Consider the following 24,458-nt stretch of genomic DNA (forward strand, 5'->3'; position numbering starts at 1 on the left):
ATTACCACAAATGGGTACACTGCCGACTTTATCGTATCAGATGTCCAAGATGGGGAAAAATTCCGATGTATGATGTCAGACGTGGTCACTTCCATGAGCCAAGAAATAGCAGAAGAAGGATTTTATGGTCAGTATTCTAAATGTAAGAATGTTTACGATACGTTAATCATGAATTAATGATCTGAAATATGCTCACGAGTTGGGAGACGACAAATCATCTCTCAGAATTTCTGTATGTTAGATATAATCCTCATATGCAGTTGCTGTTCTGTAGAAAAAATTTTCCATTTACAGTGTCACGTGTCACATTTCACCACTACAACGGATGAGGAATTGAACATTCGGTTTTATGGTTGTATCTCAATAGTTACTTAATATGTCTTATACTTAATTTGCCTGTATAGCAATTTAGAGGAACTAAACAACAAGCTGACAACGTACTATCATGTTTTTACATTTCTGATGACACTATGCTAGTGTTACCACAATTGCCAAGTCACCCCGTTGTGGATACAGCCACCAGCAGCTCGGTAACCCTCGCCTGGGATGCCTGGAATGAAGAGACAGATGTTGGTGATCCTCCACTGTTTGGATACCAGGTGTACTACAAAGCGAAGAGCAGCCCTGGTGACTTCATTCGGCTTGAGATGAGAAGAGATAGGCTGGCGCCGTCAGAAACTATGACTAATTTGATACCAGACACAGACTACCTTTTCGCTGTCTCAGCTGAGAGACCAGGTGTCGGTGGAATCGGGAATAAAATGGAGGTAGAAGGCAGGACACTATGCTCCCGTAAGTCAAATCAAGAATTCTGGAGAACCATGCACGGAGTAGATTTGTAGCAATATCCCCAAAGTTCAAATGCCACTCTATTTCGGGAAAAATCGTCATTTTCCAGCCATGCAATCATTCAGGCATGCCAACTGGTAGTGAAGAGGTATATATATGTAAGTATATATATCTATATATTTATATATATACACGTGTGTATATAGATACGTATGTATATATATATATATATATATATATATATATATATAATATGTAAATATGTATAAACATATATATCAGAGGGAGAGAAAAAAAGAGCCAAAACCCCCCAAAATCTGCTACTGTGATTATTGCCACATATGACTAGGAGAAGGACTTATCCACATTATATGTGTACTCCTAAACCAAAACCGAAAGAACAATGTGAATTTATTGAAAGCAGCAGCATTATTAGAATACATCAGCTAAAGTTGAAAGGGAAATAGGAAAATCACAAAAGTTATGATTCTTTTTTAAATTTTCGGTGTTGTAATGACGGGAAAAACAGACTACTTCAATTTTTTACATCATTGTGTGGACTACAGTAAAGAAAATATAAAGAAAATTCAACCTTCTTTCACTTTTTTAGCTTAATGAAAGAGCACTTGACTAACCTCTGTAAGAAAGCAGGGGGAATGATATTACCCGTAATAACATATGTCAGCAACAAGTTAATAGAATGTGTATTTTCATTAATTTTTTTTTGAATTATTCTTTTATTTCCTCTATATTGTTGCCCACACATGACGTCATAAACTCTAGTGGTCTCCTTATCCGTTCATTACAACATCAAAACTTTCAAGATGTATAACTTTTGCATCAATTGTCCAATTTTCCTCGAACTTTCACTGATGTGTTCTACTAATGTTCCTTCTTGCACTCAATCCACATTTATCTTTGGGTTTTGTTCTCTTTAATCTCTTAATATTTAGACAAAAAAGCATGATTCGCCAAAGGCCGTCAGTGTAAGACATAATGCATGACTTCCTTCTGGTCACAACATGCCGATTGATTGTGACTTTGCTACGAAATTCAGACAAAAAAATATTTAAAGTGTGTCTACAATGACTCTCACCGTAAATTTCCTTCAGGTCCATCAGAAGGGCCTTCCTCAGTTGAAGCCATGGCTGGAAAAAGAGCAGGACAGATAACAGTCACGTGGCAGGTGAGAAAAAAAAATGAGGATATATTTTTGCGGGGAATTCGATGTGGTATACTCGAGATTTAGATAGAATGTTGGCTGAACGGGTATTGTGTCGAGAGTTAATTAAAGAATAAAAGACTAGTTATTAATTCACACATAACAGACCCACTATATACCAAGATAGTGATACAACACGGAGTACAAGTGAAAGAGCGTATTTCGAGGGGAATTGCTGCTTTACTGGAAGAAGATAGCAATGATCGACATGAGTTGTTAGAGGTAGAAATTCTGCTGACTTTGCTGTTGCACAATCTGACAAATCCCTTCAATATATCCCTTGTTTCGTCAAGAGCTATCGATATGTAGGGCCTGTACATTGTTAGATTATGACTACTACACACATGGACTATGGATGAAGGTCTTTTATTGATCCCATCATCACCGCCGCCATCTGAATTATGTGTATTTTGATGAGTGCACGCAAATGTCTGGTTATTGACGATTGCGTAATCATGCACCGTCACTGACAAAAGAACCGTTTCCGTCATTTTGGTCTTGACCGAGGTTCCTTTTAAGACTCGGCTGCCTTTGAGTAAACACCAACAATAGGGAGCCGCAAATCTGAAAAATTCGGTGTCACAAAATTGGTTATTTCTGAAATGGACATTGTTACCGCGTATGTAACGTTGTAATGGTGAGACATACATGCGGTCTACTGTATACTGTCCATGTTTACTTTGTAACAATGTACGAAAAATGAGAAAAAAAAAATCACAAATCACAATCAACCTGACAAAATAGTTGCTTCTTCTAGTAAATTACATGCATTTCGCTAATGAAGTCTCCCGAGAGACAATTTCACAATATCATGCAACAGCACATATCTGTTTTCTTGATTTAAGAGAAGTGTATCGTCTGCGCATGTTGTTTTAAGATTTTTCAAAGCGCCGTCTTGTTTTTATCCAAGGTGGCTGTTGGCGGACATTATGAGTTCAAAGCTGGAAAGCATTTTTTATATGCTGTTGCGACACAATTGACAGAAATAGGCTGCGTTTATCAACTTTCCCCTGTTTAACGGCTTTCGAAAACCCTTTCCAAAGCCCTTTCCAAAACCCTTTCCAAAGCCCTTTCCAAAGCCCTTTCCATAGCCCTTTCCAAAGCCCTTTCCAAAGCCCTGTGCTATTAATGTGCCGCTTGTTTTCCGAAGCCCCTTTTACACGTTCACGGGTTGCTACACGGATGACCACGGATCGTCATCCGTGGTGTTCCGGCATGCAAAATATCGATTTTCCTCTCAACACCGGTGTGAATACGATCCCAACTGGGTGTCTACACGGACAAGTACGGAGGCTACACGGACAAGTACGGTGCCTACACGGACAGACAAGGAATGAACGCGGACTACAGCGGAAAAGATACGAAGCTAACACGGATATCAAGGAAGAGCACGGATGCAACTGGGTCCCTTCGCGGTCCTTACACGGATATCCCCAAAATATTGACATATGACTTTTGCTTTTGCTCTTGATACTTTATCATTCTCGGGCGGCATGCCTCCAGAGCTAAGTATAACAAGCACACCAGAAAATCTGCAGCGGCCTACACTCTTTTCTATTTGTCGACACCATAGGGGCAAATTTCTTTGTTTCAAACTCTCATTTTTCTGGAAAATCATGACATAAACAAAGCAAAACAAGCAAAACTAATCAAAACACACAAAAAAAAAAGAGCAAGGAGGTGTGTGTGGGTCATTTAAGCTTCTCAGACGACCACTGTACGAACAGTATGAGGGGTTGATGGCTGCACTGATGGGGGAAGATGTGAGCAAATTTCATTGACTTTACGAGCTTGTATTGGAAAAATACACGAATTTTTCATCCCGGATGGAGCCAAGGCTAATACGGACGTCCCGATGTCTTTACGGATTGTCCCGGAATGAGTACGGAGGCAACACGGAGTAGCCGGTGCCTACAAGGAAGGAACACGGAGGCAACACGGAGTAGCCGGTGCCTACAAGGAAGGAACACGGAGGCAACACGGAGTAGACGGTGCCAACAAGGAAGAGTTCGTATTGATTTTCATCCGTGATGTCCGGGATGAAAAATTCAGCGAGCTTAATTTTTTTCCGCGGATATGACGGATGATCAAGGATGATGCCGGATGACTTCGCGGAGTCAACACGGTCATGCCGGAAACAGTACGGATGATCCCGGATCGACGATCCGTGGTCATCCGTGATGCGATCCGGGAACGTGTAAAAGGGGCTTTACGGCGAAAAGCAATTACATGTACCATCATAAAGACATATCTTCCTTTGAGAGTGACGAGTCATGATGCAATGCCACATGAATCAATTGTCTTCCTATCTGTGAGACAGCTCCAGTTTAGCACATGCTTCAAATATTTCTGAGTGGCAGCATGAGACTTAAGGCTGCGTTTATTAACTTTCCCCTGTTTAAACGGCTTTCAAAAGCCCTTTCTAAAGCCCTTTAGAAACGGCTTCCAAAATAGTTGCGTTTATCAACTCTCTTCGCGAACACGATAACTGGCCTGTCATGCCTGTCACTGCACAGCTGCATTGCGCAATTCGACCCGAGGAGAAGAGGTCATATAAGGCGTGCATTGTTCGTAACTGCAGTACAATACTAAAAGCCGTTTCAAAACAGCTTTGTGTTTTTCAACTTCAAAAGGCTGTTCCAAACAGGTCTCTGAAAACCTGTTTAGGAAACCTGTTTCGAAAGCCACAAATTTGCGGCTTTTGAAAAGGCTTTCCGAAAGGGCTTTCAAAACAGCTTTGCGTTTATCAACTCGTAAAAATTCCTTGAAAGCTGTTTGGAAAACCTGTTTCTGCCGAGAAAAGGAGAGTTGATAAACGCACCCTTTCGAAAAGGCTTTCCGAAAGGGCTTTCAAAACAGCTTTGCGTTTATCAACTCGTAAAAAGTCCTTTAAAGCTGTTTGGAAAACCTGTTTCTGCCGAGAAAAGGAGTTGATAAACGCACCCATAGATGCATACATTCGCTAAAGAGTGATAATGTCATTTGGTGTAGTACGTCCATAGGATAACATTCCTTTTACAGTTCAATAATAAATGAGAATAATTTCATTTCACAATACGTCTGAAGTTAACCGTATATGCTCTGACATCTGTTAACGGGTTAAAAAAGCAAGTGGAGGCTAAACACAGGATGGGCTATACACGTAATTTGTAAATTTATATGATATGTATATGGCTCCAAAAGCCACTTATCATGGAAAAAAAAATAACTTGAACATTTCTCATGAAAACTTGGCCGTGGTGTAGAACCCGACAAATGGATCCAACTGTCGGAGTGGATTCACTGGAATAAGAATCTACTATGCCGTCAGTGTAGGGTCTTCGTCTGTACGGAAGCGAGCAGCTGATATGCCCGAGACGTACGAAGATGTACCATTTGCGTCTCCACCCAACCACACCCTAACTGGCCTTCAACCATCCTCACAGTACACCATCAATGTGGTAGCACGGAACCGGGATTCAGAGAGTCCAAGGGGTCAAAGTGTGGTTGCCCTCACCCCAGAACAGGGTCAGTGTGTCTTCGTTAGTATAACTTTTATTTGGGGATGACGTTGGTTCCCACCTCAGGAGGAAAATGAATTTGTGCACTGCCAATATGCTAAAAGTTGGAGTCCAGCAAAAATTCGGGTCAAAATATTTATCTCAAGTGAACCTTTAGGCAAGTCAAGATAGGAAATCCCCTCAGGCATTGTAAATGCCATGTTTCTTCAAAAATCCCAAGGAAATAAAAGTAAGGATTTGTGGAATACACACTTTTTATCCTATTGATGGTTGATTTCAGTGTGTAGCAGTGTCGTTTGAAATTTCTAACCTGCGGATGTACCAATAAATTGGTGAAGGAAGGCGCATGTATGGGTACAAATCATCAACGATGTTGGTTACATACATGATAGTCAGACATAACCTAAAAAGCTCAGGTTGGTCAATGAAACTGAGGAGAAAGCCACCATTTCAACAAATAAAGTCCAACGACATGACCGGTTTATTATATGAGGACACATTAATAGTACGTATACAGCTGGATTTGTATTATGCGTCTGTTGAGTCCTTTTCAAATTAGTTTGTCTGCCTAGTGGGAATATAAGATTTTATGTTTTTGAAGCTTTAATGTTGGTCTGAGCAAGGACACCTGCGATCATATGCTTTTAATTGTTTGAGTATATTTTCTTTCAAGATCTTATCGTTCAAGCAAAACTCCCCCTATGATGTATTTGTCTTTGAAGATATAGCTAGCTCTAGATTACTTTGTTTTACACTCTAAAATGAAGGCAGTTTATACTTCTCTTTATAATGTATTTCCATGGAAAGCTCACAACTGTTATGAATAATCTTCTTTTTTCCCCCTCAGATTCTGTTCCTTGCTGGAAAATCATGGCTGCGACTGCAGGAGCCTTTTTTGTCATCATGGTTCCTCTTGTGATAATCATTTGTCTCATTTCGTACATGCCAATAAAGAAGGACTGAATAATGTATATTGTCATCTTCTTGGAAAGATGACAAGTTGTCTCAGTGTTAACCTTTATTTGCAAAATATTGCTGATGTTACATCAGCAGTGGTAACTGCAATTATTGTATCAAGTCTCAATCACAATCAAATTTTTCATTGTATCTTATTTCAGTACATTTTTCCTTTTTTTCCCTTTACTGGAGGTTCTACTGGACATTTGTTTTGCCTTGGCATCTATACATTTCAAGAATGCTGATTTTGTTTTCAGTTTCAACCCTAAATTGGCTTGGGTAAATTGGGAATTCTAAAGATTTTTGGTTGGTACACGTATGGATTTGCAAAGGAAAAAAGAGGGTTGTGATTTTTATGCCTCTGCGAAAATCCCAAATTCTACAACATTGACATTAGATAACCAATTTGCCGAAGATATTGATATTTACAAAAGTTACATTTCACGTAAGATTAGGCGTTTTCACATCAGCCCGATGTTCTGACTTAGGAAATTAACCCGATCACGAAAGAGCGCGCTATTTGATAATGTGAAAACATATTAGCGCGCTAATTGTATCGCTTTGATCGAGAACATTTCTCGACTCCAACTCGGAAATTTCCGAAAGAGCGGGATGATTAATGCGAACTAGCGCTCTATTCGATAATGTTCGGGCAGATGTGAATAGGAAATGAAATAGCGCAAATTTGCGATTGCGAAAAATATCTCGAGCTTATACATTTTTATCGGGCTGATGTGAAAACGCCTAATGTTCAACAGTCTGCTTCATCTCACCTAACTGTCAATCCATCTAATTATGTAGGTTATATTAATAATTTAATTTACTGCATGAGTAAAAGAAGTATCAGTAAATATCCATTAGTTTCGCCCTAATGCCGGACCGGTGTTTTCCTTAGCCACTCTAAGGCCTTGACATAAGTGACTATGACAGTCCTTATAAACTCAGCACTGTTGTACATGTGGGAAGGCCATGGTTCAGAAGTTATTTGATGAAAAGAAAACGATTCTTTTTATCTTTAACAATGTAAATCTTCTTTGAACTCAACTGCATGTAGGGTTCCAGAGGGACCGTTACTGTTCATTATAATCATCTTTTTTTTTTCCAAATTCCTTCAATACTCTGTCTTTTATGTAATTTGCTGATGTCTTTTTCTCTCATTTAAATCTTAGTGCATTAGTTTCGAGAACTGCTGTGCCAAAGGAAAAAAAAATCAGCCTAACTTCAAAATTTCATAACCCCCTTACTTTTTTTTTCTTCAAAATTTGATCAAATTTTCACTGTTGTACTTGTAGAATATTATTCTTCCTTTTCAAAGTAACCTTTATCTGGTTCTGAACTTCCTTTATGAAATGTTTGATGTATCCACAATTCAACTGTCTTTACTTACAAATATAATAAAAGAGTTTTTGTTTTTTTACTTACCTATTTTAAAGAGCATGAGTAATATTACCCTTTATATGTCCGTAACAAATTGATGGAATTTATACTTTTTATAAAAATTGAAATTTTGTGGAATTATCATATTTGCTTAATATTGTTGTCCAAAAACAGGTCGTGAAATGTATTATCTTCCTTATCCAGCGATGACGGCACCGACACTTTGACGATGCATGACTTTAGAATCGATTGTCCGATTTCCCTCAAACTTTCAATGATGCTTTCTATTACTCTACTAGTACATCTATAGCAACTTTGACCCAATTTCCATTTATATATGGGCTTTGGTTTCCTTTAAAAGTCTGCTATTCTTTTTTTATGTGGTGATTTTGTTAAACCTTAATCCCGTCAAGTTCTGTGTTCAGTCAGTAATTTCATGACCGACTTGGCAAACTTTACCTCATGCTATATGGATATTGAAGATGACTATGCAATATGGTACAAGTATGTAAAGCTCTAAAATATGTAGTAAAAAGCATGTAAAGCACTAAAAATAACATTGAACCCCCTAGGCGTATTATTTATAATGATAAGTATAGTGAAGATCAAGCTGATGTGGCAGAGGTATTCAATGAATACTTTGTAAGCATAGGACCTAATGTTGCCAGCAGTATTCCACACTCAAACACTGACTTTTATTACTTTTTAAAAGACCAGAATCAGCAGTCTCTTTTTTTTTTTCGAACCAGTCATTGAAGAAGAAATCAAAGATATCGTGCAAAATTTGAACAATAAGAAAAGCTCTGGATGTGACGGAATCACCAATTTCCTCCTTAAAAACATCATTAATGAAGTAGTTACACCACTAACACACATTTTCAATTTATCGTTATCTACTGGCAAAGTTCCACGAAAAATGAAAATAGCTAAAGTTGTACCAATTTTTAAAAAAGGACAAAAAGATCTGTGATAAATTATCGCCCTATTTCTTTGTTAACTTCATTTTCAAAACTTCTTGAAAGGTTGGTATACACGCGCACACACAAATTTCTCGAAAAGTGTGAAGTCTTTTGTAACTCCCAGTTTGGTTTTAGGAAAAACCATAGTACGACCCATGCCTTACTCACTTTTATCCATAAAGTTGCTCATGCTATAGATGATGTCTCCCACACTATTGGAGTTTTTCTTGATTTTTCAAAGGCCTTCGACACAATTGACCATGATATTTTGATTTACAAGCTACGACATTATGGTGTACGTGGGAAGGCTTTGGACTGGTTTCGAGATTATTTATAACACAGAAAACAATTTGTGAGTATAAATGGTTGTGAATCTCACTTAAAGTTAATTTCATGTGGTGTTCCACAGGGCTCCTTACTAGGCCCACTATTGTTCATTTTGTACATTAACGATCTTCCTAGTATGTTTCCTCGCCAATTCTTTCCTTTATATGTTTTGCTGACGACTCCAATCTGTTTTTTACACACAGAGATCCTTATAATCTTGTTAACACAATGAATAGAGAACTTAAATCTTGTGCAATCTTGGATATACGCCAACAAATTGTCACTTAATATCGATAAAACTCATTGTATGCTTTTTAGCAACAGTCTTAAAACCCTTCCTTGTAACATTAAGTTTAATGAAACTGAATTAAATCAAGTTAGTAGTATAAAGTTTCTAGGGCTTTTTATTGACAGTGATTTGTCTTGGAAATCCCACGTCAGTTATTTAAGTAATATTCTTTCCAAAAATACGGGTGTTCTTAATAAACTGAAGAATGTTTTTCCAAGTCAAATCCTGCTTAATCTTTATTCTACTTTGATTACTCCGTACCTTAATTATGGTATTCTTCTTTAGGGGAATGCACATCAAAAATCTTCTTGACATACTGTTCCGTGTTCAAAAACGCGCCATCAGAAATATCAACCATGTTGGATATTTGTTCCTCACGAATGATTTATTTTTCAAGAATAAGACACTGAAAACATCAGATTTATTTAGTTAAAACGTCGGCATATTTATGTATAAATTTTCTGCCAAGGAGTTACCGGATGTTTTCACTCGCATGTTCAGGAAAAATTATTTGATTCATAATTATCCTACCCACTAAAAAAGTAACGCATTTCACCTCCCACGTACTCGAACAATTTTCGCAAAAAAAAAACACGATAATGTATACGGGCCCTAGATATTGGAATGACCTCTCCCCCGAAATAGCAAGCTGCCCGTCTTTATATTCCTTTAAACGCAAATTAAAAGAGTCTTTATTGAGTGCATATCTTGCAGAATCTGAATAATTGACCGGCGACAACGGTTTCAGGCAAAAGTCGGGCATTTTGAAAATTAATTTTTTCACTGAATCACATTGCCCATTTCCTAAGCTTTGCATTGATATTAGACACTTGCATTCTTCGGCACCATAAGTGGGCATGGAAAGCGAAATAAAATGCACTTTTTAAGTTGTTTAATAGTCTGACAAAATTGCGAGAAAACGGGCTTTGAAGATTCACCTCTTTCTCAAAGACAATCTCCGAGCGGCGATGCGAGGTGAGAATCACCCATCCGTACAATGGTGCCAATCGATGTTAAGCTCCGCCTCTAGCAACCACATCGCCTTCTGATTGGCTCACTGAGAGAGTCAAATTTTCCGGGCATCCTTCCACCAGTACACCTATCTTCATCATTTGCACCCTTGATTCTGCCCACAAATGTTCGCTACATACATATTTAAAAAAAAAAAGATAAATAAAATGAATATGTGTGGCGCTCCGACGAAATGAGTCATAAGTCGCACGGGGAGTTTTCCCGTAATGAGCCGAAAATGAAGGGGAAGCACTGCTCTGGTCGAAATTTTTTTTATTACGGATTTTGATTCCTTGATGTTTTATCTGTTTGTACAGAAAATTTCAGCGTGTAAGAATGAGTACAAGTGTCCCAAATCACAGTTTTTCTGAGACAATTTTTTTCGGTTACATTTTTTTCGAACTCTCGCCTTTGCGTTGCGTTTCGCACCTATTGTTCTTGCCCGATCGAGACTCCGCCTCCGTTGCTAGGGTGTATGCTAATGAGGCATTGCTCTTGACCCCACTGAAGACAAAACAAAGCATGATGCGCGCGGCGGCGTCGGCGGCCAAGCGGCGAGGGCTTTAGAATATTACGCAATAATAGTGAGCTGACCAAGGCTATCGATTGCATGACCAGCGAGTTTCGTTTGATACATGCCCTCCATTTCATGAAGTGGTGATTGATGTGACGCACAAATCGCGCTGAAAAAAATAATTCCATCGAACGATCACGCAAAATTTATGATACTTTATCTATGAGCTAATACAATGATCATATATCGAACTTGAAACCTCTTTATGCGAGTGTGTACTTTTACAACGGTTTTTAATTGGCCTCATTAATGAATTCATTCAAATAATCATAACTTTTTTTTCCCTGGTATGTGACTTGCTGTTTAAAGTTCATCTCTGGAGATATAGTAGGGCCTAAGTTGTCAATTAAATGTATTATCGTTTTTATAAAGTCGACAATTCGTGTGATAATGCGCCAAATGTATGTAATGCGTACTATTATTTCCCTGGTTAATAAAACGTATTGCCCTATTTCTTATGATGGTTTGGGCCGTGACGGCATGGAGAGAAATCGGAAGACAAACATTATTAATGCCCAAATATGTCGTGTTCCCTTTTGAGGATATTCTGACTCTTGTCATCTGTGTATTTTTTAGAAGTAGGACCTAATTGAGAAAGGGACAGAAAGCTGTGTCGCTACTCAAAAGTGTGTTTTTTCCTTTTGTTTTGTTTTTTTGATAAGAATGTGTGTAATGATAGCTGTTTGTCGTGTATTGCGTGTAGCTGACATGTGAGAGGTCAAGTCTGCAAAGAATTTGGCTAATAGCTTTGCGAAGTAGCAGCGCTAATTGCCCATTGAATTGCGTATTCTGAGGAATTTCGAATGAAAGAACTCGGACGACACTGTTCACGCCTTGTATCCGAATAAACCCCGCATCAACGAAGCCTTAAACAATGAAAGGTAAACTTCCTGCTATCAAGGGGTGGATAATCACGCAACCAGTATTCTTTCGTCGCCATTGATAGCAGAATCAGTGACGGAATGGAGTAACAGTGTTGGAGGATCGGCATTATGTCTGCTAATTTGCAAAAGAATTTTTCAGTCCCCTTTTGTCTTCAGAACCACAGTCAGGGACGCTAACTTACTCTATCTCCTACAAGCTGTCGTTACTATCTTAAAACGTGAATTTTATGAAAGGTTAAAAGTGATCGCGGAATCAGTTCTTCTGCGTGACACATGCAGGCTTTTATAATAGCATACCAAGCTTAAATCGTTTACCTGTATAGAAAGGACAGGGATACACACTTATCGCAATCATCCGGATTTGAGAGTGATACACCGTCTACTACTTTTCTTCATCTTTCCCCCAACAAAGACCATGGTAATTCAAAACAGACAAACAAACAAACTAACTAACTAACAAACCAGCAGTTGCATTATATCAGAACGTATACAAATTTTTGTGTTTCATGTATGTATCATCTCTTGATGTATAGTAGCGTATCCGGGCACTTACCCCCTGGGCAACTACCCTCCTGATAACTACCACCCGGATAATTACCCCCAGGTCTATTCCCCCTTAGGGCAACAACCCCCCAGACAACTACCCTCCTAGGGCAATCACCCTCCAGGGCCATTACCCCCTAGGACAACTACCACCCGGTCATCTACCCTCCTAGGGCAACTACCCCCAAGGGCAATTACCCTTAGGTCATCTACCCCCCGGATAACTACCCCCTGGGTAACTACCCCCTGGATGACTACCCCCCGGATAGCTACCCCCCAGATAACTACCACCCGGATAACTACCCCCTGGATAACTACCCCCGGAGAACTACCCCCTGGGTAACTACCCCCGGATAACTACCCCCAGGATAACTACCACCCGGATAACTACCCCCCGGAGAACTACCCCCGGAGAACTACCACCCGGATTACTACCCCCCCCCCCCCATAACCATACCCCGACCCCCACCCCCGCCCTCTCCTGATACCTACTGGACAACCCTCCCTCCCCGCCCCCCGAAAGAAGTACCACCCTTTGTAATTTTTCCATAAGTTCATAACACCATATCAGAAGATGCACCTTTCTCTTACACTGTCATCATTTACTCTTTTGGCTTGTCATTTTCTACCGTTATAACACATTAGAAGATAAACATAAGAAAAGGAGAGTTGATTTCACTGCAATTCATATTTCCTTAACATTAGCGAGGGACCCTTCGACATAAAGCCATAATTTCTGATAGGATCCGGGCACGGTTTTATGAAGTCAGTCCTGACAAGCTGTCAGTTCCACACAATTACCAATCGTTGTAGGTCGATCAAAGCAGGTCCATGGTAACAAGTCGGTGACTCGAGCTTATCAATCAAGCAGAACCCATGGTTTTATTGAAATTATTAGAGACTAACAAGATGTCATAACTGGCAACTTTTATCAAACGGTGCCCTAATCTGTCATAAGAGTAAGATTACAGCTTGTTTTACATACAAGTAAAATTGTGCTAGTTTTCAAGTTAAATGTTCTCGACACTTCAAGGGGAAATCCAGTTCATATATAAGTTAGTCTGATTAGAAAGAGTAAAATATTACGAGTTTAACGGTATTTCTTTTTTTTTTTTACAAAACACCCCTAGTTGTTAACGAAGTCTTTTGTCCTGCACCCTCTTTTTTAATAGATCTATAGAGAGTTGTAGTTGACAGAATCCTTTTTACATTATATGGCTGCTCTGTTTTATCCCGGCCATTTCAAGAGTATTTTTTTTTTCACAAAAACTTGAATCCTTCTTGGAATAACATGCTCTTTAATATTTCGTAAGGGATTTCTAATTTTCTCACCCAAAAGATATTTAAAACCTGAAGTTAGGTCTCGACCAAAACCAGACGATATGTAGTGAAAAAATGTTTTTTTTTTCAATTCAAATAGCAAACGTTGTTCGAAAATAACAATAAGAAACGTAATTTTCTGGGGGAGAGTTATTGTAAGAGGGGTGACTGTTTGGAGCCTAATTTTAATAAGGAGTAATTGTCAAGGGAGGTAATGCTCTGCGGTGATCATACCAAGGAGGTGACAATCTCTTCCCACATTCTTGATATACTAGTTGTTAATGCCCAATGATGCAGTAGGGCAATTCTGAAATGAGCGTTAACGGTATAACAGTAAAATAGTTACAAAATTGATGAAACAATGCAAAGAGAGAAAATTAAGACAGAGACGAAGAACACAAATAAAGATACAGTGCACTCCCATTACAACGAACACGGTTATAACGAAATTTCGTTATAACGAAGCAAAACTTCTGGTCCCCAAATTATCGCCATTAAAGTCTATGGTACACAATTCGCTTATAACGAAGACCGTTATAACAAAATTTTCGTTATCACGAAGTATTTTCTGAGCACCACTGACAAAGAAAAATAAAGGAAATGTGCTCCGTTTTAACGAAATGCGGATCGCATTCGAAAATGCGTAGCGGAACAAGCATTTTTAAAGCGTCTCTGCATGAGCGAACGCATCATTGAATGTTCACTCCGTGTATCACGCACAGTTTCCGAGGGGAACTTGCATTATTGTAATACAATAATCTGAATTCAGATAAGGTTAGTTTCATTGTTCCGAAGTCCTTTAATACAAAACACAGATTCTGATACAACTAAATGTCCGTAATAGTTCGGAAATGAAATATTAAGCACATTTTGGCGTTATTCCATAACAAAGGTTCGTTAATCCGATAATAAAATATGGTCGTTATTCTCATTCTTATACGGTTCGTTAGTCCGAACATGATAGGAATTCAAAACGTTCGTTAATCGGAACATTACAAAAATATCGTTAATGCATGGTGAAAAAAGGAGAGTACACCAACAAAACTTAAGAACTGCAATCCTTATAATCGTCTTAAGATAAATAAATCTTCGAAATAACTAACCTTTCTCATTTTTTTTTTCATTAACAAAATTTCTTCGGAATAACGAACCTTATTTCATTTTCGGATGAAAAAGCCTTCGGAACAAAGGACTTTCTGAATAGTGAACCTTTCTCACTTTTTGATTTATAAACCTTCAAAATGACGAACCTCATTTCATTTTCAGATCAACGAACCTTCGGAAAATGAACAATATATTATTTTGATCTAAATCATGAACTTTCGGAATAATGATTCTTCAGAAATGCGAACCTTCAGATAAACAAACCATCGGAATCCCGGGAATGGCAAAACTTCGGAATAAGGAGCCTTCGGAGTAGCGTACTTTTATAGTAAGAAAAGAACTTTTGGAATAGCGAACTGTAACCAAATCCTACACCGTCATTTTCTCCACATGTGTGACAACACAAACAACTTTATGCTCTTTTTAAAATGTAATATTTAAACGAAATTAAAAAGGTATTCTCCCATCTCACATAGCTTTCCAGCGTATGATGAGGATTCAACAAACAAAATTTTTTATGCGTGGTTTCCTTCTTTTCCTTATACATTGCATATTATATTTGTTCGGTTATAATGAAATTTCGTTAAAACGAAAAAAAAAAAAAAAAAAACAAAAAACTGCCGGTCCTGAGCATTTCGTTTTAACGGGAGTGCATTGCACATGAACACACACGAGATAAATCCCTTGTAATGAGAGAAAGAGGAAAGGTGAGTAATGAATGACAGGAATAGACTACCTTCACGGTGGACAGAGAAAAGCGAGAGGGAAGAGGAAGATGATGGGTCAAAACCAGGGCACGTGAGGCATGAGATATAAGCTCCTCAAAATAAAGAAGTGTTACATGGAGTTGTTGTAAACCATTGTGGCTAAAAAAATATTGCAAAAAGTATAACTCATTCTGAAGTGTAACATTTCTTCAAAATGTCTTTAATTCAATGGTAAAGGCATTCAAACTTAAAGGGACTGTACAGTACTGGTTGAGGTGGGGATTCATGTTTTGAACATTCTTCGGTGAGATAGTGAGAAACATCTCATGAAATATGAAAGAGCATGTAATTTTTAAAAGGATTCAACGTTTATTTGATGAAAATTGGTGTTCAAATGGCTGATATCCAAAAAAAGTGATAATAATAAAAGGCGACATGCCCCACCTTTATTAGGATCTCTTTGTTTCACCTTGTTTTTGGATATCTCAGCCATTTCAAAACCGATTTTCATCAAATAAACTTTTGATACCCCTTAGAATTGCATGATCTTTGACATCTCATAGAGTGCTTTCTGAATATCTCGCAAAACGTTAAAAGCAAAATTCTCACCTCGACCAGAACTGTACATACCCTTTAAAACTTCTTTTATACTATACTATCAAGAGAAATCCGAAATTTCGGAACAGTAAAAGAAAATACAGATTTAGCGAAAATAGTTTTGGTGAAAGGCATTGACATTTACTGGATTACCGGGTAGGATATGAAGGGACAGCTTCGTGTTTTATGAACATAGAGTCAGAATAGTAGAGCAGATAAGCCGAAAAATTGTGCAAAATTTGACTAAAGCATGAAACTTTCACCAGTGTTAGTACATGTTACGAGATTCATTTTAAGATCGGGAGGTAAGTCTGAATTGACCTCTGATGACCTCCAAAGGTCAATGACCTCAAAATTTGATAAAAATTGATATTTTGCGTCATTGATTAATGTTAAATATGGTAATGATGTACTAAAACTCATTTTCGTTACAGTGAAATTGTCTTCATGTTCCATAGAACCCTGACAGGTTTCTACCTTTGACCTCTGATGACCTCCAGAGGTCAATGACCTCAAAATTTGATAGAAAATGACATTTTGCGTCATTGATTAATGTTGAATATGGTAATGATGTACTAAAAACTCATTTTTGTTACATTGGAATTGTCTTCATGTTCCATAGATCCTTGACAGGTTTCTACCTTTGACCTCTAATGACCTCCAGAGGTCAATTATTGACCTCAAATTATCAGAATTTTGATATTTGGTGCAATTGGTTGATGATAAACATAACGCTGTCCTAAAAATTAATTTGTGTTACAACTGAATCTTTTTCCTATTCCTCAGATCAAGGGAAATTATTTACGCGTCTCTGCCTTTCTGAGGACTGTGACAGGTCAATGACCTCAAAATATCAAAATATTGATATTTGATGTATATTCAATGGTTAACTGTTTACCTGGTGTGCAATCATGCATTATGCTATTAGCATATACTCCATTGTATAAGAAGTGTCTTCTCATTCCACAGAACATTGGTCATTACCCTGAGTATATCCAACTTTGACCTCTAAGGACAATGTGAGGTCAGACTTTTAGAATATCACTAAAAATTTGTGTAGGATTGCAAATATTGATGTTTGGCTTCATTGGTTTAATCCTAAATGTTTAATCATGTACAAATCACGCCTTGACGTTATAATCAAAGTATGTATGCACATTCCAATTTAAAGCATTGGTTCATAGTAACAGGTCTGAGGAATGTGAGCGGTCAATTATTTCAGAAATGAAGCTTACGTGTCTTCAGTGATGGCAGTGACCTCAAATATAATATTTGTTTGGGTAAGTTATGCAGACTATAGCTTGCATGAAATTATATGCAACATTATCCAATTTACACTGGACAAAATTTGTACGCTTAAACATGGAAGGTGGGGAGAGGAGTACCATATTTTGGGTTGATGCTTAATAGTTTGTGAACAGGCATATGGCAAAGTCCCTTGAACTGGATGAAAGGGTGACAGATGCTAACCAGAAAACAACAGGCCCACCTCATCAGCGATGTACGTCACGAGTCAAACAACCCGACTCGTACAGCCCATGAGTTACGCAGCCCACGAGTCATACATCCCGTGACCTAAACACTAGATAAACAAGGTCAATGAGCTCGGCATCAAATATAATAGGCCCACAAGCTGTGCGGTCCGCGAGCTCGACACTCGAGGAAAACAAAGCCCACGAGATTAATATATGTATTACATCAGAAAGCTTAATCTATTCAGTGTAGGTCTTGTGGACCTCCCCCTCCCCCCCCCCCCCCCTCCATGTGTCGGATTCGTATGGGCCTGGTTTGCCTAAGTGTCAAGCTCATGGGCAATGCTACCTAGTTTCCAGCTGGCGGGCCTGTGTTGGTCAGTGTCAAGCTCGTGGGCTGTATGGTTCCGGTGAATGACTCATGGTCCAGGAGCATACAGTGACGTCATGGACCATTTGGAAGGCGACATACTGTGAGGCATAACATGCATTCCACATGAAGCAACCCTGTGTCTTGCAACTTGCTATTGTCATCCAATTAAGTTTGGGTCATTACGTCAGGCAATTTTGGGCATTTTTTCAATGACCTGTTTAGGAACCTCAATTCCAAATAGGAGTGGAACTACTATTTACTCTAATTGTCTTCTTTATGCTCGATACTCCTTAACACTTGGGCCTGGCCAAGAGTTGTGCCCCCATGCCCAAATATTGGTTGTTTCCAATATGCCGCCATCCGGTTTGCATCATATGTGTGAATCAGGGTACGCTGGCAGCGGGTAATATCACCTGCATGATCCGGTTAAGACTCTCTGCCAGCAAGTGGTGATTCAGTGTAACCTGCTGAAATTGGTCTAGATCTATACCCTCGATCTCTTTTAAGACAGGGCAGCATCTGCGTCTTCAGTGAAGCACGCGATCGGCACACAGATCTCCTCCACGACTAAACTGGATAGACATCCTGTAGTCAGACCAGCGTTCTTATAGGTCCACAGCCACTGTATGCGATCATCAGAGTCTTCCAATGGCAATATCTAAACAGTTTGGGTGAAGGCAAGCTTTTGTCTCTATGATGAGTGCATTGCACATAGAGTACAGGATGCACGAGCTGATAAGAAAGCTTCTTTTTGAATCGCGGGATATTCTACACTCCTTTCTCAGGCAGAGGTTCTGAATTATCAGGTCGTGCTCAGTCTGCACACAGTGAGCTGAACACCATATCAAGTATACGTGTGTAATGATTGTGTGTAATGATATGGGAAAAATGCATGGAAAAATCAAAATACATGTTTATGTATTTTACGTGGAATCAGTTCCTGTCTGTTGTCTTAATTGGAAGAAATGCATCAATCTTGCATGTTGTTGTCCATCACGAGTATAATATATGGAACGTGTTGATCAAAGTTTTTGTGATGTCGGAAAATGCGAGGCTGTATTGCAGGTGGCCTATTGAAGGTGGCCTTCAATTTGTTTTTCAGAGTATATTGGCATGTTTAACAGACTGTAACTCACAAATATGCCTCTTGAAATGTTTTGAAAAACTTCTGCTTGCTTTTACATGAGCGGATGATTATCAGTTGTTTTTTCTGCTTTTTCATTTTGTGTGAAACAAAGTATTGTTTCTCTTCAAAAGATAGCGTGCCAATTAATCTGCACTTACTGTTAGTGCTCTATCGGCCCTATAAGACATTCAAACCCACCTTCAGCCTAGACATCCGTAGACGTTGTGGTGTCGAGCGGGATCTGAACATCTCCCATGAAGCGAGACTTCTCTTTTCTTTTCTTTTCCCCACTAACAATGTGAAACAAAGATATCCGTAGGCATTGTAGTATGTAGTCGTGGTAGAGCGAGACTTCTCTTTTCTTTTCTTTTCCCCACTAACAAACAAGTTTTCAATAGCAGGAAACATAATAGAGGTATTCGCACATACTGTTTACATTTCCCATCACATGCATTTTAGCGTGCCAATTAATCTGCACTTACTGTTAGTGCTCTATCGGCCCTATAAGACACTCAAACCCACCTTCAGCCTAGACATCCGTAGACGTTGTGGTGTCGAGCGGGATCTGAACATCTCTCATGAAGCGAGACTTCTCTTGTCTTTTCTTTTCCCCACTAACAATGTGAAACAAAGATATCCGTAGGCATTGTAGTATGTAGTCGTGGTAGAGCGAGACTTCTCTTTTCTTTTCTTTTCCCCACTAACAAACAAGTTTAGCAAGAAACATAATAGAGGTATTCGCACATACTGTTTACATTTCCCATCACATGCATTTTAGCGTGCCAATTAATCTGCACTTACTGTTAGTGCTCTATCGGCCCTATAAGACATTCAAACCCACCTTCAGCCTAGACATCCGTAGACGTTGTGGTGTCGAGCGGGATCTGAACATCTCTCATGAAGCGAGACTTCTCTTGTCTTTTCTTTTCCCCACTAACAATGTGAAACAAAGATATCCGTAGGCATTGTAGTATGTAGTCGTGGTAGAGCGAGACTTCTCTTTTCTTTTCTTTTCCCCACTAACAAACAAGTTTAGCAGGAAACATAATAGAGGTATTCGCACATACTGTTTACATTTCCCATCACATGCATTTTAGCGTGCCAATTAATCTGCACTTACTGTTAGTGCTCTATCGGCCCTATAAGACATTCAAACCCACCTTCAGCCTAGACATCCGTAGACGTTGTGGTGTCGAGCGGGATCTGAACATCTCTCATGAAGCGAGACTTCTCTTTTCTTTTCTTTTCCCCACTAACAATGTGAAACAAAGATATCCGTAGGCATTGTAGTATGTAGTCGTGGTAGAGCGAGACTTCTCTTTTCTTTTCTTTTCCCCACTAACAAACAAGTATAGCAGGAAACATAATAGAGGCATTCGCACATACTGTTTACATTTCCCATCACATGCATTTTAACATCGGAATTTTCATGTACACATTTTGCCTGGAAAAGAATTACCAAGAACTTTTCAACACAATACATGTTCAAAAGAAGCCATTTGGTTCATATATAATTTACTCGACAGAGTGACTTATAGGGGCCTACTTATCACTGTCCACGTACTCGAACAGTTTTCGCTAAATATACAAGCGGATGTTCACAAGACTGCAAAGAGTAGAATGATTTGCCCCTTAACATGTCAGACTACTACATCTCTTGAAATATCTTCAAACGTAAATTAAAGTCATTCCTCTTAAATGATTACTCTCGGTCGACGAATGAGGTCCTCGTCTGCATGTCATTGTCGATCTCGTCAGTGTGACTGCATGGGCCGTCCGTTGAGCGGTCTGCCGTCACGCTGTCAGTAGGCCTATTCTCTTCGTCACCATCACTCTCCACTTTGTATCAGTCTGACAGGGCGCTTCAACATCTCCGATGACACCAGTTGACTATTTGGAGTTTGTAATTGCACTCCAAATTGGCGTAAACCAAAGTTTTGTGCTATCGTGACTCCTAGTTTTTCCTAATGTCCTGCTGCTCGCCGGTTCAGTCATGACAGTCAGATCCTCATCACATTCACAGCGTAGGTCGATGGTGCATTCGGCGTCGATAAAGATTAGTTGGTTGACTTGGAGGGGGGGGGGGGCATGATGTACCAAGAAAGGGGAACTCCTGACTTTATCTCTGTGGTCTCCAACTATTCTCAAAGTTCCTCAAAATTCCAAAATACTCTGCAGCCTTTGCTTCACTACATAGTGTGAAGCCGCTCCCACTGTGCTTGCCACTCTAACTGATTTCTCGGCTGAGACATGTTTTTTTATAACTAATTTACTAACAAACTTCCTTTCCCTAAAGCATTTCATTGGCTCAATCTTACATTGGGGTGTGGCGTTCACTGGAAATTAATTTCTTACCGGTCAAATGTTCAATTTGCTCCTCCTATTCGTTTCTGTGAAAACTCAATTTTCTATGATTCATCTCAATTTCTGATTAACTCGCCCACTGTCTTTTAGTTTCTTCATTCACTTGTTCTCTGTAACCACTGGTAAAGACTTTATTGTTTCTTGGATATCAAAATGATAAACCAAATGAATATTAGTGTCCTTATGGCAACCAACGTCATCGTTGTTCTGGGTCATTATCCCTGAATTTGTCTTTGGAGTTCCTGTTTGACCCACTCCACTAAACAATAAATGCTAAAATAGAGGGATAAATTCTGGCAGGAGGGCCACCTTCCAGCTCAGAGGGTCATTTATGTTTGGGGATCAGAGGGCAAAAACAAGTCATCACGTCATTCCCCGTAATTTGGCGCGGGGCTTTGGGGATGGAGAGTGCTGACCACTAGCGGGGAAAGTAGCCAACATCAAACTCATAAATTCCTATGACCATAGACTTTTCTTGGAAGAGGTGGTTTTGACACACACACACAAAAGAAAGGAAATAGCTGGAAGGAACATAAACGGTTTCATAAGGGCTTTTTACACTTGTAAATTTTTGCTTAGTCCCGTACCAAAGGTGGGGCTAAGGGGGGGGGGGGGGGGGGGGGGGGGGCTTAGCCCCACCGCTTGTACGGGACTATCCTTAGCCCACTGTTTACACTCGTTTTTGCCAAAGTGGGCTAGCCCCACCGATAATCCCGTACTATCTGGCCCTGCAAAATAGCAGGGTTAGCACCGCAATTGCGGTGCCAAGCAAGTGAGTGTAAACAGAACGAAAAAATAATCCGGGGCTAAGCAACGGAGACGAAGTCCGACCCCCACTGACCAATCAGAAACGAGGTAATCAAGTGCTGCCGGTGCGTGCGTGTACGTGTACAGTGCACAGCGTAATCATGAATATTAATGTGGTTTGGAAAGTCCGGGGCTAAGAAATACGAGTGTAAAAAGGTCAGTTTTCTCCTTAGCCCCGGACAAGAGATAGTACGGGACTGATTGGCCAGTGTAAAAAGCTGAAACAATTGATACGGGACTAACGATAGTCCTGGGTCAGAGAAAGTCCGGGTTAAGAAACACAAGTGTAAAAAGGGCTAGGAAAAGGACTGCAGTGTTGTTTTCCTTTACTCTCTATCCTATTCTATTCTATTCTATTCTATTTTATTCTTTATTATAAACACGTGCTAGTAGCCATCTGGGCTACAATTGTGTTTGTTTTGTACATCCTCTAAAGGTCACCAGAGGTCAGAGGTAGAGCCTTATCTGTGCTTTTTGGAATATGAAGACAATTTCTTGTAAAACAGGTATATGCTTGTTTTGTACATCTTAACCGTGTTTATCATTAACTAATGACACTACAGATCAATATTATGATATTTTGAGGTCATTGACCTCTAAAAGGTCACCAGAGGTCAGAGTTAGAAACCTGTCTTTGCTCTTTGGAATATGAAGACAGTTTCATTGCAAAACAGATATGCTTGTTTTGCACATCTTAACCATGTTTATCATTAACTAATAACATCACAGATCAATATTATGGTATTTTAAGGTCATTGACCTCTAAAGGTCATCAGAGGTCAAAGGTAGAAACCTGTCAATGCCCTGTGGAATCAGAAGATTTGTAGTACAAATGCATATTTAGTGCAGCGTAACCAAGATCTAAGCCTGTCATTCACAAATGCCTCCAAACATCAATATTCTGATATTTAAAGTTCATTGACCGCTGGAGGTCATCAGAGGTCAAATCAGACTTACCTCCCGATCTTAAAATGAATCTTATGGTATGTACTAACACTGGTGAAAGTTTCATACTTTAGTCAAATTTTGCACAATTCTCGTGATTTTGAGGGCTTAACCGCTCTACTAGAATACAGAGGGAGAAATTAAGCTTGTACATAAATCGTCCTAAATGCAAACGATACAAATCGTAAATCCTTAAGATGTTGTTTTCATAAGATGATGTCTCAGTATGGCATCTCCGTGATTCCTGGCAAATAATACAAAGAACTTCGTTTTCTGTAGTAATGATATCCTTTTTATTAAAAGTAAGAGTCGGGGTGGGGGTGGGGGCAGTGACCCGGGAGGTAGTTACCCAGGGAGTAATTGACGTGGTGCACTGTCCTGGGGGTAATTTTCCTCTTGATAGTTATAGGGGAGGGGAAGTTGTAGGCCTACTTATCCGGGGTAATCATCCATGGGGAGTTATCGGAGGGGGTAGTTATCGGGTGGAAGTTATCTGGGGTCTAGTTATCGGAGGAGGGGGTAATTAATCTGGGGATAATTATCCTGGTGGTAATTATCGGGGGGGGGGGGTAGTTATCCGGAGGGTAATTATCCGGGGGGTAATAATCCGGGGGGGGGGTAGTTATCCGAGGGGTAGGGGGGTAGTTATCCTGGGGGTAGTTACCCAGGGGGTAGTTCTCCTGGGGGTAGTTACCCAGGGGGTAGTTTTCCAGGGGGTAGCTATCCAGGGGGTAGTTTTCCGGGGGGTAATTATCCAGGGGGTAGTTATCCGCGGGGGTAGTTATCCAGGGGTAGTTATCCGAGGGGTAGTTATCCAGGGGGTAGATTTCCTAAGGGGGAATTGCCCTGGGGTGATTGCCCTAGGAGGGTAGTTGTCTTGGGGGTAGTTGTCCCAGGGGGTAATTACCCTGGAGGGTAATTGCCCTTGGAGGGTAGTTGTCCGGGGGGTAGTTGCCCTAGGGGGGAATTGTCCTGGGGGGTAATTATCCGGGTGGTAGTTATCCGGAGGGTGGTTTTTCAGGGGGTGCTGTTCCTAGACCCGTATAGTAGGCATTTGTTGTCGTTTTTACAGCGTTTCCTAATAAATGCCTATAGCGAAAACCCAACACAACTTTTATCAAGGAGGGAAGGGAACTTAAATTTAAATATAACATAGTTTACAGAAATCAGACATGTAAATATGGCAATCATATACATCCGCACGGCCGATT

At 39.7% G+C, this 24,458-nt stretch overlaps 1 protein-coding gene across 1 annotated transcript; it reads left to right on the forward strand.

The window, feature by feature from the left end:
- Position 1: 1 nt before the first annotated feature.
- On the forward strand, positions 2-6,430 carry LOC139743498 (receptor-type tyrosine-protein phosphatase mu-like). The gene is made up of 5 exons (XM_071653980.1): positions 2-127; positions 478-792; positions 1,902-1,975; positions 5,257-5,532; positions 6,359-6,430. The coding sequence occupies exons 1-5, from the start codon at positions 70-72 to the stop codon at positions 6,428-6,430; spliced, it is 795 nt and encodes a 264-aa protein (XP_071510081.1). The 5' UTR covers positions 2-69.
- The last annotated feature ends 18,028 nt before the right edge of the window (positions 6,431-24,458 follow it).

The sequence above is a fragment of the Diadema antillarum genome, unplaced genomic scaffold, assembly GCF_040938485.1.
Source record: "Diadema antillarum isolate AM-2024a unplaced genomic scaffold, OU_Dant_1.0 seq00001089_RagTag, whole genome shotgun sequence".
In the NCBI taxonomy this organism is placed as follows: domain Eukaryota; kingdom Metazoa; phylum Echinodermata; class Echinoidea; order Diadematoida; family Diadematidae; genus Diadema; species Diadema antillarum.